The sequence below is a fragment of the Ambystoma mexicanum genome, chromosome 6q (assembly GCF_040938575.1).
Source record: "Ambystoma mexicanum isolate Mex_15411 chromosome 6q, UKY_AmexF1_1, whole genome shotgun sequence".
Taxonomy (NCBI): domain Eukaryota; kingdom Metazoa; phylum Chordata; class Amphibia; order Caudata; family Ambystomatidae; genus Ambystoma; species Ambystoma mexicanum.
Window position 1 is genome coordinate 236,240,726 of NC_090937.1, and position 12,440 is coordinate 236,253,165.

General features: G+C 44.9%; 1 protein-coding gene across 1 annotated transcript in view; it reads left to right on the forward strand.

The window, feature by feature from the left end:
* Positions 1-12,440, forward strand: part of LOC138515934 (NACHT, LRR and PYD domains-containing protein 3-like) — a 661,296-nt gene that overhangs the window by 344,784 nt on the left and 304,072 nt on the right. Inside the window, exon 3 of the mRNA XM_069630701.1 lies at positions 1,906-3,607. Within this exon, the coding sequence (XP_069486802.1) occupies positions 1,906-3,607 (1,702 nt within the window). The remainder of the gene's footprint in view (positions 1-1,905; positions 3,608-12,440) is intronic.

The following is a 12,440-nucleotide window of genomic DNA, read 5'->3' on the forward strand; positions in this document are numbered from 1 at the left end:
CAAAACCACACTTACCTTGTCAGTTGCTGCTGGTTGACGGCTGCAGGCATCACAGGCTAACACAGGCCCACACGGTCTGGAGCTGCCCATTGCCTCTGGGGGCTGCAACGGGCAGTGGGCTGCCCTGGGGGGGGGGTGACTTAGAAGGATCTCTATGGCCAATCAGGGCTTGGTGGGCAGGCAGGAGGCGGGAATAAGTGGAAACACCATGCAGAGGCACAAGCGAGGAAGGGGATGGGGACAGAGAGTACCGATGTGCTGGATGTTTTAAAATAAATTAAAAAATGCCCAAATGCGGGCGCTAGTAGATCTATGCACACACTCACCTCTGGATTGCTAGGATGGAACACAAGGTTTTTCTAGTTTGCCTCAGACGTGCAAGCTGGATTTGCAATTCTCCATGTATTTGCAGCTCCTTACCCACATATAGTACCTCTTTTCATGTGGGCCTCATGATAGCTTGAGCTTTAGAGTGCAATACTTTCAAGGACTGACAGTAGCACGGTTTAAAATAAATAAATAATGCAGATTCCTTGTGTTGTCTTAGTGTGGTTTGAGATATTTCAAACAAAAAAAACACACAGCATCTGGGACTGTGGACTTTCTCCCATTCATGCTGTAACTGGGACAGACCCTGCTTAGCTTCAAAGCAAGGAAGGGGCCCGGCCCCTCAGGCCAAGTTGCCTTACGTGTGGGCCTGTAAGTTGTGCTAATTTATTAGGTAACATGGCCTGCGGGGGCTGGCACCTTGCTTGCTATGAAGCGAAACAGGGTCGCTCCATGTTACTACATGGATGGGAGTCCTGGATGTCTATTTCCAGTGTATGGACTACAGATAGCCACGGCGAATATCGGAAAAACTGCTGAATAAAAAATGTTTTACCCTCAGAGTCCCTCACCACTTCCCCCCATCATCTGTGCCAGCTCCCCCATGCCCCAGATGGCCTCCTCATCTCCTCGGCCTGCTCACATTCCTCCCATAGCACACAGTGTTTCTGTGACAGTTTGCTTTAAGATGTCAGCTATTCACTGCAGTAGCTGAAGTTATAGAATTTTACTTGATGTACTTTTACCCTCACCTGCCCCCACCTCTATACTGATGGCATTTGCAGGTTTTCTGACCTGCAAATGGCTTTTTTCCTGCGTTTCATTTTCCGATATCCTCCGCTATAGCCGCGGCTATCTCTTGTATCGAGAAAAAAAAAAGATGGCAGCGTTTTCATGTCTGAAAACCTTGATCCTGCACCATGGGAGAAATAGCTATTTTAGGGGGAGAAGGGGGAGACCCCCTTCTCCATCAAATATTTAAAAAACTACTGGACAGAATAACCCCAAACCATAAAAAGGCCTTGAGTCAACACTTTGTGTCCAAGTTGTTTCAGACCTGCTACAAATCAGTCCAGTGGTTTGGACTGTGTGGTCCAGCAAAAATCTTTTATGGAAAATGAATGGGAAGTAGGACGCAACTTAATTTTTTGTTTATGTTTTCTTAATAACTTTTTTATTTTTTAATGAATCTTTCCCAAACTTTGCAGTCTGGGGGTGGAGGGACCGCGCGTCCCTAATTGTCTTCAGAATTTCATCTGAATCTGTCGCTTGAGTGAAAAGTTATTAGCAATTCACTTTTTCAGGTTTCCTAAAAGAGGCCGACTCACTTTAAATGTGTACTGATGCAGTGCATATGAAAAGCTTTCTTGGTCTTTAAGGTAACATCTGTGATGCATTTTGGATGACCTCAACAAAGAAAACCACTAAGAGGAACTGAAAATTGGATAGAAACATGAAATTCTAGGGATTCACTGAAAACAGCACATTTGAAAATAGAAGCTTGTAAGTGCTGCATCTGTTTTTCAGTGCTATTGCTAAGATTCTAATTATTGTTTCTTTTTGTTCCACTTATTATAGACTACTCCAAGGCGGTCACAAGACACAAGCAGGTGCTGCTTAGGAGAAATGATTGCATGAACTATTACAATAGTAGGCATGGCGAGAAAGTTTACCTGGCTGACTATTTTATAAATCTACTGCTGGTCAAGGGCCACTACAGCCTCGAGGTAAAAAAACATGAACTTTTGACTTTTGGTCAGCAGCGGATCCACCTGCAGAAAAAAAGGGCTGAGCGGCTTGAGATCAACTTGGAGCAATTGTTTCTGAAACTGAACGATCGAAAAGTTCCCAAGAGGATTCTGGTGAGTGGGGTTGCCGGGATTGGGAAAACGGTCTTTGTTCAAAAGATTCTGTATGATTTCTCGACTGCCAAAACTTATCATAACTTCGAATTTGTGATACATTTCACATTCCGGGATCTCAATTTGGTACCCACGCCCACCACTTTGAGGCGCATCATTCTGATGAAAAACAGACATCTGTCAACAGTATTAACCAAACTTTTTGAAAATGAAGAGAAGATACTCATTATCTTGGATGGTTTTGACGAGTTTAAGCACTACTGCCAACTGGACATGGATTACTACGTCTGTGACCCAGATGAAGAAGTAGACCTGCCACAGATAGTGGGCAGCCTTCTAAACAGTGAACTTCTTCCGGAAGCAACCGTCCTCCTGACAAGCCGGCCCACAGTGATCAGCCACATCCCAGTCAATTGTGTTGAACGGTTTGTTATCATAACTGGATTCTCCATCACTGAAATTGAGTGCTACTTCCAGAAATTCTACCAGGACAAAGATCTGGGCAACACACTGTTTGCATTTGTGAGAGAAAACCATTTCCTGTTCACCTTGTGCTACATACCCGCTTTTTGCTGGATCGTCTGCAGTGTTTTGAAGGAGAGTAGTGCCCTTGACATGGGCCATCCAGAATCAATGACTGACATCTACACCCGTTATCTTGTAGTGCTGCTGAATCACCACACTCACAGCATCTTCCGGGACAGTTCAGAATATTCCACAACTCAGGAGTCAATTTTGTCTTTGGGGAAGCTTGCCTATGATGGCCTTTTGCAGCATGAGACGCTTTTCTATCAGCATGACTTGGATGCCTTTAATCTTTCTTCGTGTGACCTTCTTCACTGTTTTCTTGACAAAACCTCAGTTCAGGAACCAGAAGCCACAGAAAATGTTTTCTCATTTACACATTTTACCATCCAGGAGTTCTTTGCTGCACTTTACTACTCTCTTGAAGTGAACCTCTTAGAGGATGTAATGGATTTACAAGTGCAGAACAAGTTCTGCCTTCATTCTGGGTACCTGGATTTATTCCATCGGTTCCTCTCTGGCCTTCTTGCCAACAGGAACCAGAAGCTGTTAATTAAGCACTTGAACCTCAGCCAAAGTCTTAAAGTGGAGCCTTATGTTTCATGGTTGGTGGAGGAGATCATCAAATCTTCTGAAAATGGAGCTTATATTCTGAACCTGTTGCACTGTTTGTTTGAGCAGCAGAGACAATCTCTGGTGCAAACAATTACGCCATCGCTACTGCGGCTTAATGTAAGTGACAACACGTTTTCAGTGATGGACTTCGCTGTGCTAAAATACTTCCTAGATTTGGTGGAAGGTGATATCCTTGAACTAGACCTCACTGCAACCAACATCAGCAGTAGACTAATTGCACAACTGCAGCCTTACTTGTATCGATGTTTGAGGATCTGGTAAGCAAGTAAACCATCAAATGTAATTAAATGTTGGGAATTACCTGCAAGATTTGAACCTACAGCGATAACGTATTGTTTTCATGTTGTATGCTTTTTTACGCAACATCAACATCAGCACTTAACCCATTCATAGCAAGATAGGTACTAACGTAGGGTATCACCCCATAATTTTACAGCCCAAAATACTGATTCCGAAAATGCCAAAAATGTTACTGCGCATTTCAGTGCAAGTATATGTGGGGGGTGGATTTGGCTAATAAATATTTTGAGGGGAATATCGGGGAAGGGGGGCTGCTCCCACATATAATTGTGATGAAAGTTGCGAAAAGATAAAGAAAATCAACTTTTTGGATTTCAGTATTTTTTACCGGACCAGCGCACTCCGAGTATGTGGCGGCTGCTGTCCCGCCCCCCAGGTCTGACCTGGCAGGAGGGACGGCAACCGCTCATAGACTTTCACAGAAACACCGGTATCGTTATTAACGGTGACGGTGCTACTGTAATGCCCACTCCTGGGCTGTAGCTGAAAGGATGCCAAATGCGCCACAAAATATTACAAACTGGGTTTTTGCATGTATGAGTCAGTGAGTCCGTGCAAATATTAGATGGCCTCTTCCCCAAGTGGGGTTGTGCATAGGTTCTGGGCCCTGGAACCTGCTCTTCCCAAAGCCTTAATGCACTTGGTCGGTTTAACTCCTGGCCATTGTCCCACCGCTGCATACTGAGCAGTGTCATTTTAATTCAGTGGAGCCTTACAAGGATTGAGAAAAGCCTGGGGCGTTTTGTTTTGTGGAATCTGGAAGTGGCTGGACGTGGTAGTGGCATTTGAGGCAGATTAGACCCTGGGTGAAAGAAGCTTTTTGGGTTTACTCTACACCCGTCTACTGTAAAATCATTGCAGCCTCCCTGACTTCCCACAGTATGTATGAGGAGTGGAATGCATTTGTAGACAGCATACATCATCCCTGCACGACACTGGCCAGTGTTTGAGGAGTAAGGATAGCAGTATCCTAATACTTGAAAGCAGAGCATTACTTGAAACATAGTGCATCATCCTAGAATTGCTGGCAGGAACCCTCAGGCTCATTGAGCAGCAGCTTGATGTTGCTGGGAGCCCTGGACAACATAAACAGCACAAGGATGTCACTGGCAGCATTGGCCAAGACAACTGTACAGCACTCTGCAATTTGTACAGCACCCCGGTGTTAATGCTAGCAGCCTGGAGCAACACCCCAACATTACTAGCAGTGTCACCTTGTCCCATTGAGTACCACTCTGCTGTCATTGGCAAAAGGACAGCAATACAATGATTTGCTCTTTAATGGCACTCTCGCAGTTCCTAGTATGTTAATCAGATCAGTACTGAAAGGGCGCAGAAGGAGGAGACTGACATACAAGTGGCATAGTGATTGATACAGAATTTTATTTGGTTTGAAAATAATGAGAGAACCTATCTTTCCCTATAACTATGAGGGGTTTCCCTGCCTCATTTAAAATGCTATTGTGTCTGTGAGGATGTCTTAGTAACTTAAAATGTCCTGTGTTAAAAGTTTTGCCTTTTTATATTTTCATTAGTATTCATTTGCTTAGGGTAATACTTGCTCCTCTATGATTCTCTCTAGGTGCCTGCAGTGTCCCTTCTGGCCTCGCTCCACACTGGTATGTCACACTTGTGAGCAGTGGAGCAGAAGTGCCTGCTTTCACCAGCATGCTCCTTCCCCATACTGCTGTCTGCCTCGGCTATGCGTCTCGCGTCTCCGACTCTGCTTCCTTCTTCTCTGGTTCTCTTGATCTGAAGGCGGATACCACCTTTAAACGTCCCGCTCACTCTGACCTCCCCAAAACAACTAGTCTGCATGTTAGACTTTTTGTTTCTTCTGATCTGCCCTAACTCCTTTCTCCTCTTAGTTGTCTCAGTTCTTGGTCCAGTAGAATTACTCCATCCGCCTGGTCCTGGTGGTAAATTCTGGTTGCAAGTTCCTTACCAGGGGGAATGACTCCCTTCCCCTGGTTTGGGTACTTCACAAACAAAGGGGTTGCAGATCAAAAAGTTCAATATGTGTATCCCATGAGGAATGACTCCCTTCCTGTGGATCACTGGCTTGATCCTCCTTGTAGGGTCAATTGTTAGGAAAATGGCTCCTTTGTCCTGGCCTTATCTGGCTTTATCTCACTGTTCACAATACCAGGGGGAATGTCTCCCTTGCCCTGGCCTTTCTCAAGCTTTATTTCACAGTTCACAACACCAGGGGGACAATCTCCCTTGCCCTGGCCTTTTTGTACACATGGTTTCACAGCTCAATCCTCTGGTTTGTTCTGGCAGACCTGGTTCACTCCCCTGCCAAGTACTGCTCCAAGGAAGATCGCTTTACTGGTCTTGCTTTGTGGGTGTGGGTCTAAGACCTCTATTTCTTTACTACGTGGATTTGGCAGGCCTGGGTTGCTTCCCTTACAGGTACTGCAACAAAGAAGATTACTTTCATTGTTTCTGTTCTTGAGTGCTCGACCCTTCCCTGCTGGTCAGTGGCTCTACTTGACCCACAGCATGAGGGAGACTTGCTCCAATTCTCTCTAGGCTTGTGTGCAGGTCCTAGACCCTTCTCTGATGGCCTGTGGTATCACGGTTCCCACTAGGATGCGGGATTCTATCATTGAGGCTGTGCTTTGCTCTCCACTCCAGCCCGCCGGGTCTCCCACATTTCCGGCTACCTATTACCCAAACTTGATATGTCCCCGGCTCTTCCAAGGTTTGTGGTTCTTCTCTAGAGCCTCTTCGGTGGCCTTCTGCTCTGACCAGCTTTCTCCAGCAGCTCCGGAAGCCCTGCTTCATCAGCGTCAGCGATGTCTCACCGCCTTATTCCCCACCCGGGAACAACACTTGTTTGGATTCAATGGTGCACCTTGTAACAGGTGGGAGACTGCCACTCACTCAGCGACCCCGGTAGGAGCTGCTTTTTGCTGCTGGCTCCTCTGCAGCTTTGGCACCAGCGAAGTCTTGCCACCCCATTCACTTCGCCTGTTTTGAACTTCCCAAGTAGCTGACATGGACTCCGACTTCCATGGTAGAAGACGCGGAATCCTTCTTCAGTTTCCTTCTTATAGGACTTGTCCCGCCCTTGCGTAACATCAATTCATGTTAGTGGCTCTGTGGTAATTGTCATGCATCTTTTGAATTACCTCGTCTCAGAACTTTTAGCGTTGACAGTTTCCCAGGCACTGCAGCAATACCTGAGCTTACTATTAGTATATGCAAAAATTCTACTGGCAAAAACACAGCCCATTGACCTGTTCTTGGGTGGATGGCCCCCTGGAGAGCCTCAACCTCGCTTTAGCTCACTGCACTTTTCACAGAGGCGAAATGTCCATATGCATATCAGTCTTTGTCCAACCCAAAGGCAGTCCAGCACCAAAATGCTAGGCAAATCTCTTCTGAACAAGAGTACCAACAGCAATCCCAGACACGTGTTTTGGCCTAGTCGGGCCTCATCAGCGAGGTGGACTGTGCCTCTCTGAGCACAGTGAGCAAGGGGTCCACATCTGGATTACCCTGGTAACTTAGGGTGAGACCCCAAGTATCTCAAAATATGCAAAGAAAGGTCTGGGAGTCCTTCTACCGGCACAAACACAGCCCATTGACCCGTTTTTGGGTAGATGACTCCCGGGAGAGTCTCAACAATTCTTTAGCTCACAGGACTATTGACAGAGGAGACTTTTCCATTTGCATATCAGTCTTTGTGCCACCCAAAGGCAGTCCAGCACCGAAATGCTAGGCAAATCTCCTCTGAACAAGAGTACCAACAGCAACCCCAAACACGTGTTTCAACCTAGTCGGGCCTCATCAGCGAGGTGGAGCTCTGCCTCTCTGAGCACAGTGAGCAAGGGTCCATGTCTGGATTAGCTTGGTAAGTTAGGGTGAGACTCCAAGTACCTCAAAATATACAAAAGAAGGTCTGGGTGTCCCTCTTAGGTGGGTGGCCCCTGAGAGTCTCATTCACGCTTTAGCTCACTGCGCTATTAGTATATGTTAACTCCTAAGGCTTATAGATGTACATGGAAGTGTTGGGTAAGGTACTGCAGTCTATATAGTAGGAAGGTGTATAGGTATTGGGTGAGGGGGTCTTATATCACATTTTCCCTAGATGATCATCCTTGTCCCTAGAGAGAGAGAGTCTCTCCCCATTAGATTCTCCCGCTGAGTGCCAACCCTAGTGGGACTCTCGGATAGTGGCCTCACCTCTCTAGCCTCATGGGAAGGGGCTCCCCCTCGGGGAGAAGTGACGATATCTAAGGATTCGTCACAGTACTTAGCATAATAAGAATTCACCATTCTTATCTATCAGGCAGCATCTAAACATCACCGGGATAGTTACTAGCAGCACTTATTGGCATCACCCAGATGTTTCTCTCAGTACCTAATGTGGCAGCTATAACACACATACAGGACACAAATGTACACGTTAAAGTCTTTATTTAGTTTGCTTGGATGAGGTTGGGATAAAGCCCATGGGGACCAAGGATTTGACAACAACAAAAGGGATATTATTCTCACCGATAAAAAGGTGTAAATGTTGTATCCTGCCTTAAGTTACACACAGAGCCAGTGGTAAGATTTATGCTCCTTTAATTGTTGGACCAACGACCTTGCACTCCCTCCGCCATCCACCATCAACCGTCTCTCTCACGAGCTAACTCATCACTCATTCCCTCATGTCACACACCAACATTCCATATCACACGCAATCCACATTCTAACATAACACTCACAGCAGAGCGGAGTGCAGGTAATTGACAAAAGACACTAAACACCCCCGTCCCAACCTAACAATATCGAACAACAAAACTTTTAGAATAAAGTGATTAACAATTCAATAAAAAGTGTAAATAATTCTTAAACCTATTGAGAGTCAATTCTTCACCATTACTTCATGAAATAGTCTCTTGACCACACCGGCGGGCTCCTGATTCTTCCTCTCAAGATACCTATCTCACCGGTTGTGTTGTTATCTTCTTGTTCACTCGAACTATTACAATTCTGTCATTGCCTCCTCCCGCACTCTTCCATCACATCCCCAACAAAAAATTACCATTGCGCTCTACTTCCTCACAATCCTCAACACCATACTCACTCCTTGCCAGCTCCATCTAGTCACACGATCCAAATTCCATATGGATTCATCTTGAATCCGAACAGCATTTTTGAAAACCTGTTTAACTCTAACAGACTTGGTGTACTTCGATTCCCCCTTCCGCACTACTCTTCCCTTCTTTATCCTGACAAAATCACCAGGTGCCACTCGTACTTGCAATGGATGGGCAGACCTCATATACTCCAATTCCCTACCACACTCAACTCTTGGTTTCCTCTGAGTAATCCATACTGAATTTAACACTGTGTTGGGCTCTCTGCCTCTCATCAACTCAAATGGAGACTTCCCCAAATCAGCTGTAACAAATGTCCTACAACTCCACAACTTTTCCTCTAAAGCCCTTCCATGCCCTTCCAACAGACATAATAAGGGCATGGCTGCCTCCATACGGGTCCCAGTACTGGGTTCCTTAAATGAGGAATAACTGGGTCATTCCGACTTTGGAGGACCCGATAATTCCTCCTTGAAGGAACCCATCCCCATTCCCATTGAGCCACATAGGGCTCAATGGGAATGGGGAGGAAGCTAATAACGGGCCCGTTAATAATAGGCCCGTTATTAGCTCCCTGGTCCCCTCACAGACCCAGGAAGGACGTCTGGTCTGACCAGGCGTCCTTACCGGGTCCCGCAAGGGAACCTCGTAATAGGGCATCCCGTAATGAAGGGTGCTGGTCCTGTACTGGCACCCTTCTTTACGGGGGCGCCTATGTTGTAATGAAGCCCATTGTTTCATTATTTCTAATGGCTTGTTCAACAGCTTCTATAATCACCCTATTGCACCTTTTCACTAATGCATTGGTTTGTGGAGGATAATTAGCTGAAATTCTCCACTCAATACCAACCGACGTGGCATACTTCATCATCTCATCTCATTACTCCTGAACTGCACACCACTGTCACTAATGATCGCCTTGGGATAACCTTCCCTTCTAAAAACATGTTGCATGAAGCTGATGACTTCTTTAGTCCCTACATTACGCACCATTTTAATCTCAATCCACCTCAAACAATAATCCACCATAACAATCAAAAATCTATTTCCCTTGCCCAAATTACCATATGGACCCACAATGTCAATTCCAATTTGTTCCCATGGCTGTTCCAGCTTATGCATGAAAATGGGTTCAGAACTCTCCACCTTACAACTTTTGTCCGAATTCTAACAACATCTCAAAAACCTTTCCACCTTGAGATCCACACCAGGCCACCAATATTTGGACCGAACATTACGTTTGGTTTTGGTGGATCCAGGATGTCCTTGATGCGCCCTATCGATTAACCCAACGCTAAGACTCTGGGGCAGTATCAACTTGTCTCCCCTCTTCAACAACTTATCCTCCATAGAACACTCATCCTTAACCTCCCAAAGTGGGAGACATCTCTTGTCTACCAATCTCTTATCAGGCCAACCTTTCACCGTATAATCTTTGACCTTGCACAAAACTTAATCATCCTGTATCTCCTGAATCCATTTTTCCCTAGGAATCACCTCCAAAGCTACAGCAACAGCCTCCACTTCTTCAACCTGCCCAACCTCCTGAACACTAAGAGGCAATCTTGAAAGGAAATCGGAAACCAGATTCTTCTTCCCAGGCACATGCTTAACTTCAAAATGATAATCTTGTAACCTTAGACTCAACCTAGCAACCTAGCAAGTCTGGGTGTTGTTCTGCACATACCTCGCACAGACAAAACCTCTACCAAGGGTTTATGATCGGTACAGACCATCAACTTATTTCCCCACACATATTTCCTTTAGTAGTGTATTGCCCAAACACAAGCCAACAATTCCCTCTCAATTACAGAGTCTCTACTTTCTACTTCAGTCACTGCCCTAGACACATGGCAGATGTTTCTTTCCCTCCCATTCTCCATCAATTGAGATAACACCGCTCCCAATCCAACCCCACTTGCATCAACAGTGAGTTTGGTTTGATTTCCAAACACAAATCCTCCCAGATTCATTGACTCACATAAACTATTCTTGATGCATTCCACTGACTTTATGCACTCTGCACCCCATTCAAATTTAACCTCCTTTTTGATTAACTTCCTCATAGGTTCTGTTAAACTTGCAAAATTCCGCACAAACTTGTTAAAAAATTCACAAAGTCCCAAAAATGATCTAAGCTCCTCTTTACTCGTGGGATCTGGTGCATTGTTTATGGCTCTCATGACATCGACCTTGGGTCTATAACCCTTCCCACTGACCACATGGCTTAAGTACCCCACTTCAAGCTCCTCAAACTTACACTTACTCTTTTCCACCTTCAAACCCTTCTCATTCAACCTCAATAGCGCATTCTGCAAACTTTTGTCATACTCCCCCTTTCTAGATACAATAATATCATCCTGATAAAATAATGTCCCCTTTAGTCCTTTCAGCACTTGAGTCATGACCCTTTGGAATACCTCAGCAGCAGAAGCTAAACCAAACGGCATTCTTTTAAAGTGGTACAAGCCAAATGGCGTAATGAAGGCAGTTAAATCTCTGCAATCTTCTGTGAGACTGATCTGATGGTATGCATTGGACAAATCTAGCTGGTAAATATGTCTGTTCCTTCAATGCAGCTCAACATCTCCGATATTATAGGTAATGGTTATTTGCCCACCAATATATTCTTATTTAAGTCCATGAGATCTACACAAATTCTCAGCTTCCCGTTCTTCTTTAAAGCAACAACAATGGGGCTCACCCACTGAGACAATTCAATCCTTTCTGTGACTTCTTCCTTCTCAAGACTATTTACTTATTGTTCTACCTTTTCCAGCAAGGTGAACGGAATCGGTCTGGCCTTGGTATCTGCAACTGAATTTGCTCCACGTTTCAAAACTATATTATGAGCATCATTCTTTAACAACCCTAACTCTTGCTGAAACACATCACCAGTTTCCTTTTTCAACCTCTTTTCCATACATGGACTGTTGCTCTTCACCAACAGCACTGGCTCTTCCTCACACGGATCCAATCTTATCTTTAACGCAGTTTGATCTCTCCAGCCAAGACCATTTACACCCTTCCTTGCAACGTAAACTTTGATTTCCACTTGACGACCTTTGAATTGCACAATACTTTTGAACCAACCTGTGATGTGAATCCTGGAACCCTCGAATACTCCAGGGTTACTAATGTCCAGTGGGTGAATCTTTGCTTTCAAACCTTCGTATCTTAATTTCTCCCATGTCTTGGCTGTAATTATGGTGTACTGGTAACAACTATCCACCATGACTGATAGCTTCCAATTCTCTATAAACATGTCACATCTGGGGCATTTCAATTCTCCACCAGGTGGTTCACAAACTACTACCACACGTTCCTCCTCTGAATCCGTGTCCTCTTGTACAACCGGCACCTTTTTCTTATTCCTACAGACCACTGCAAAATACTCTCTCATTCTACAAATTGCACATGTCTGACTAATGGCCAGACATTTTCTTGAAATTGTATAATGTCCTGCTTTGCCTCACTTAAAGCACTTATCTTTATCTCTGCCCTCACTCTTGAACCAGGATTTCTTCATGCCCCTCTTGTTTTCTCTGCAATCCTGATATTTCAGCTTATAAAGTCTTCCACTTGCTTTATCAGCCTCTTCTCTATCTCTTTTATTCCTCACGACACTCACAGTGAAATGTTATCCAGACTCTTGAGCTGGTTTGGTTTGACTCTGACTAACAGTTTGAGC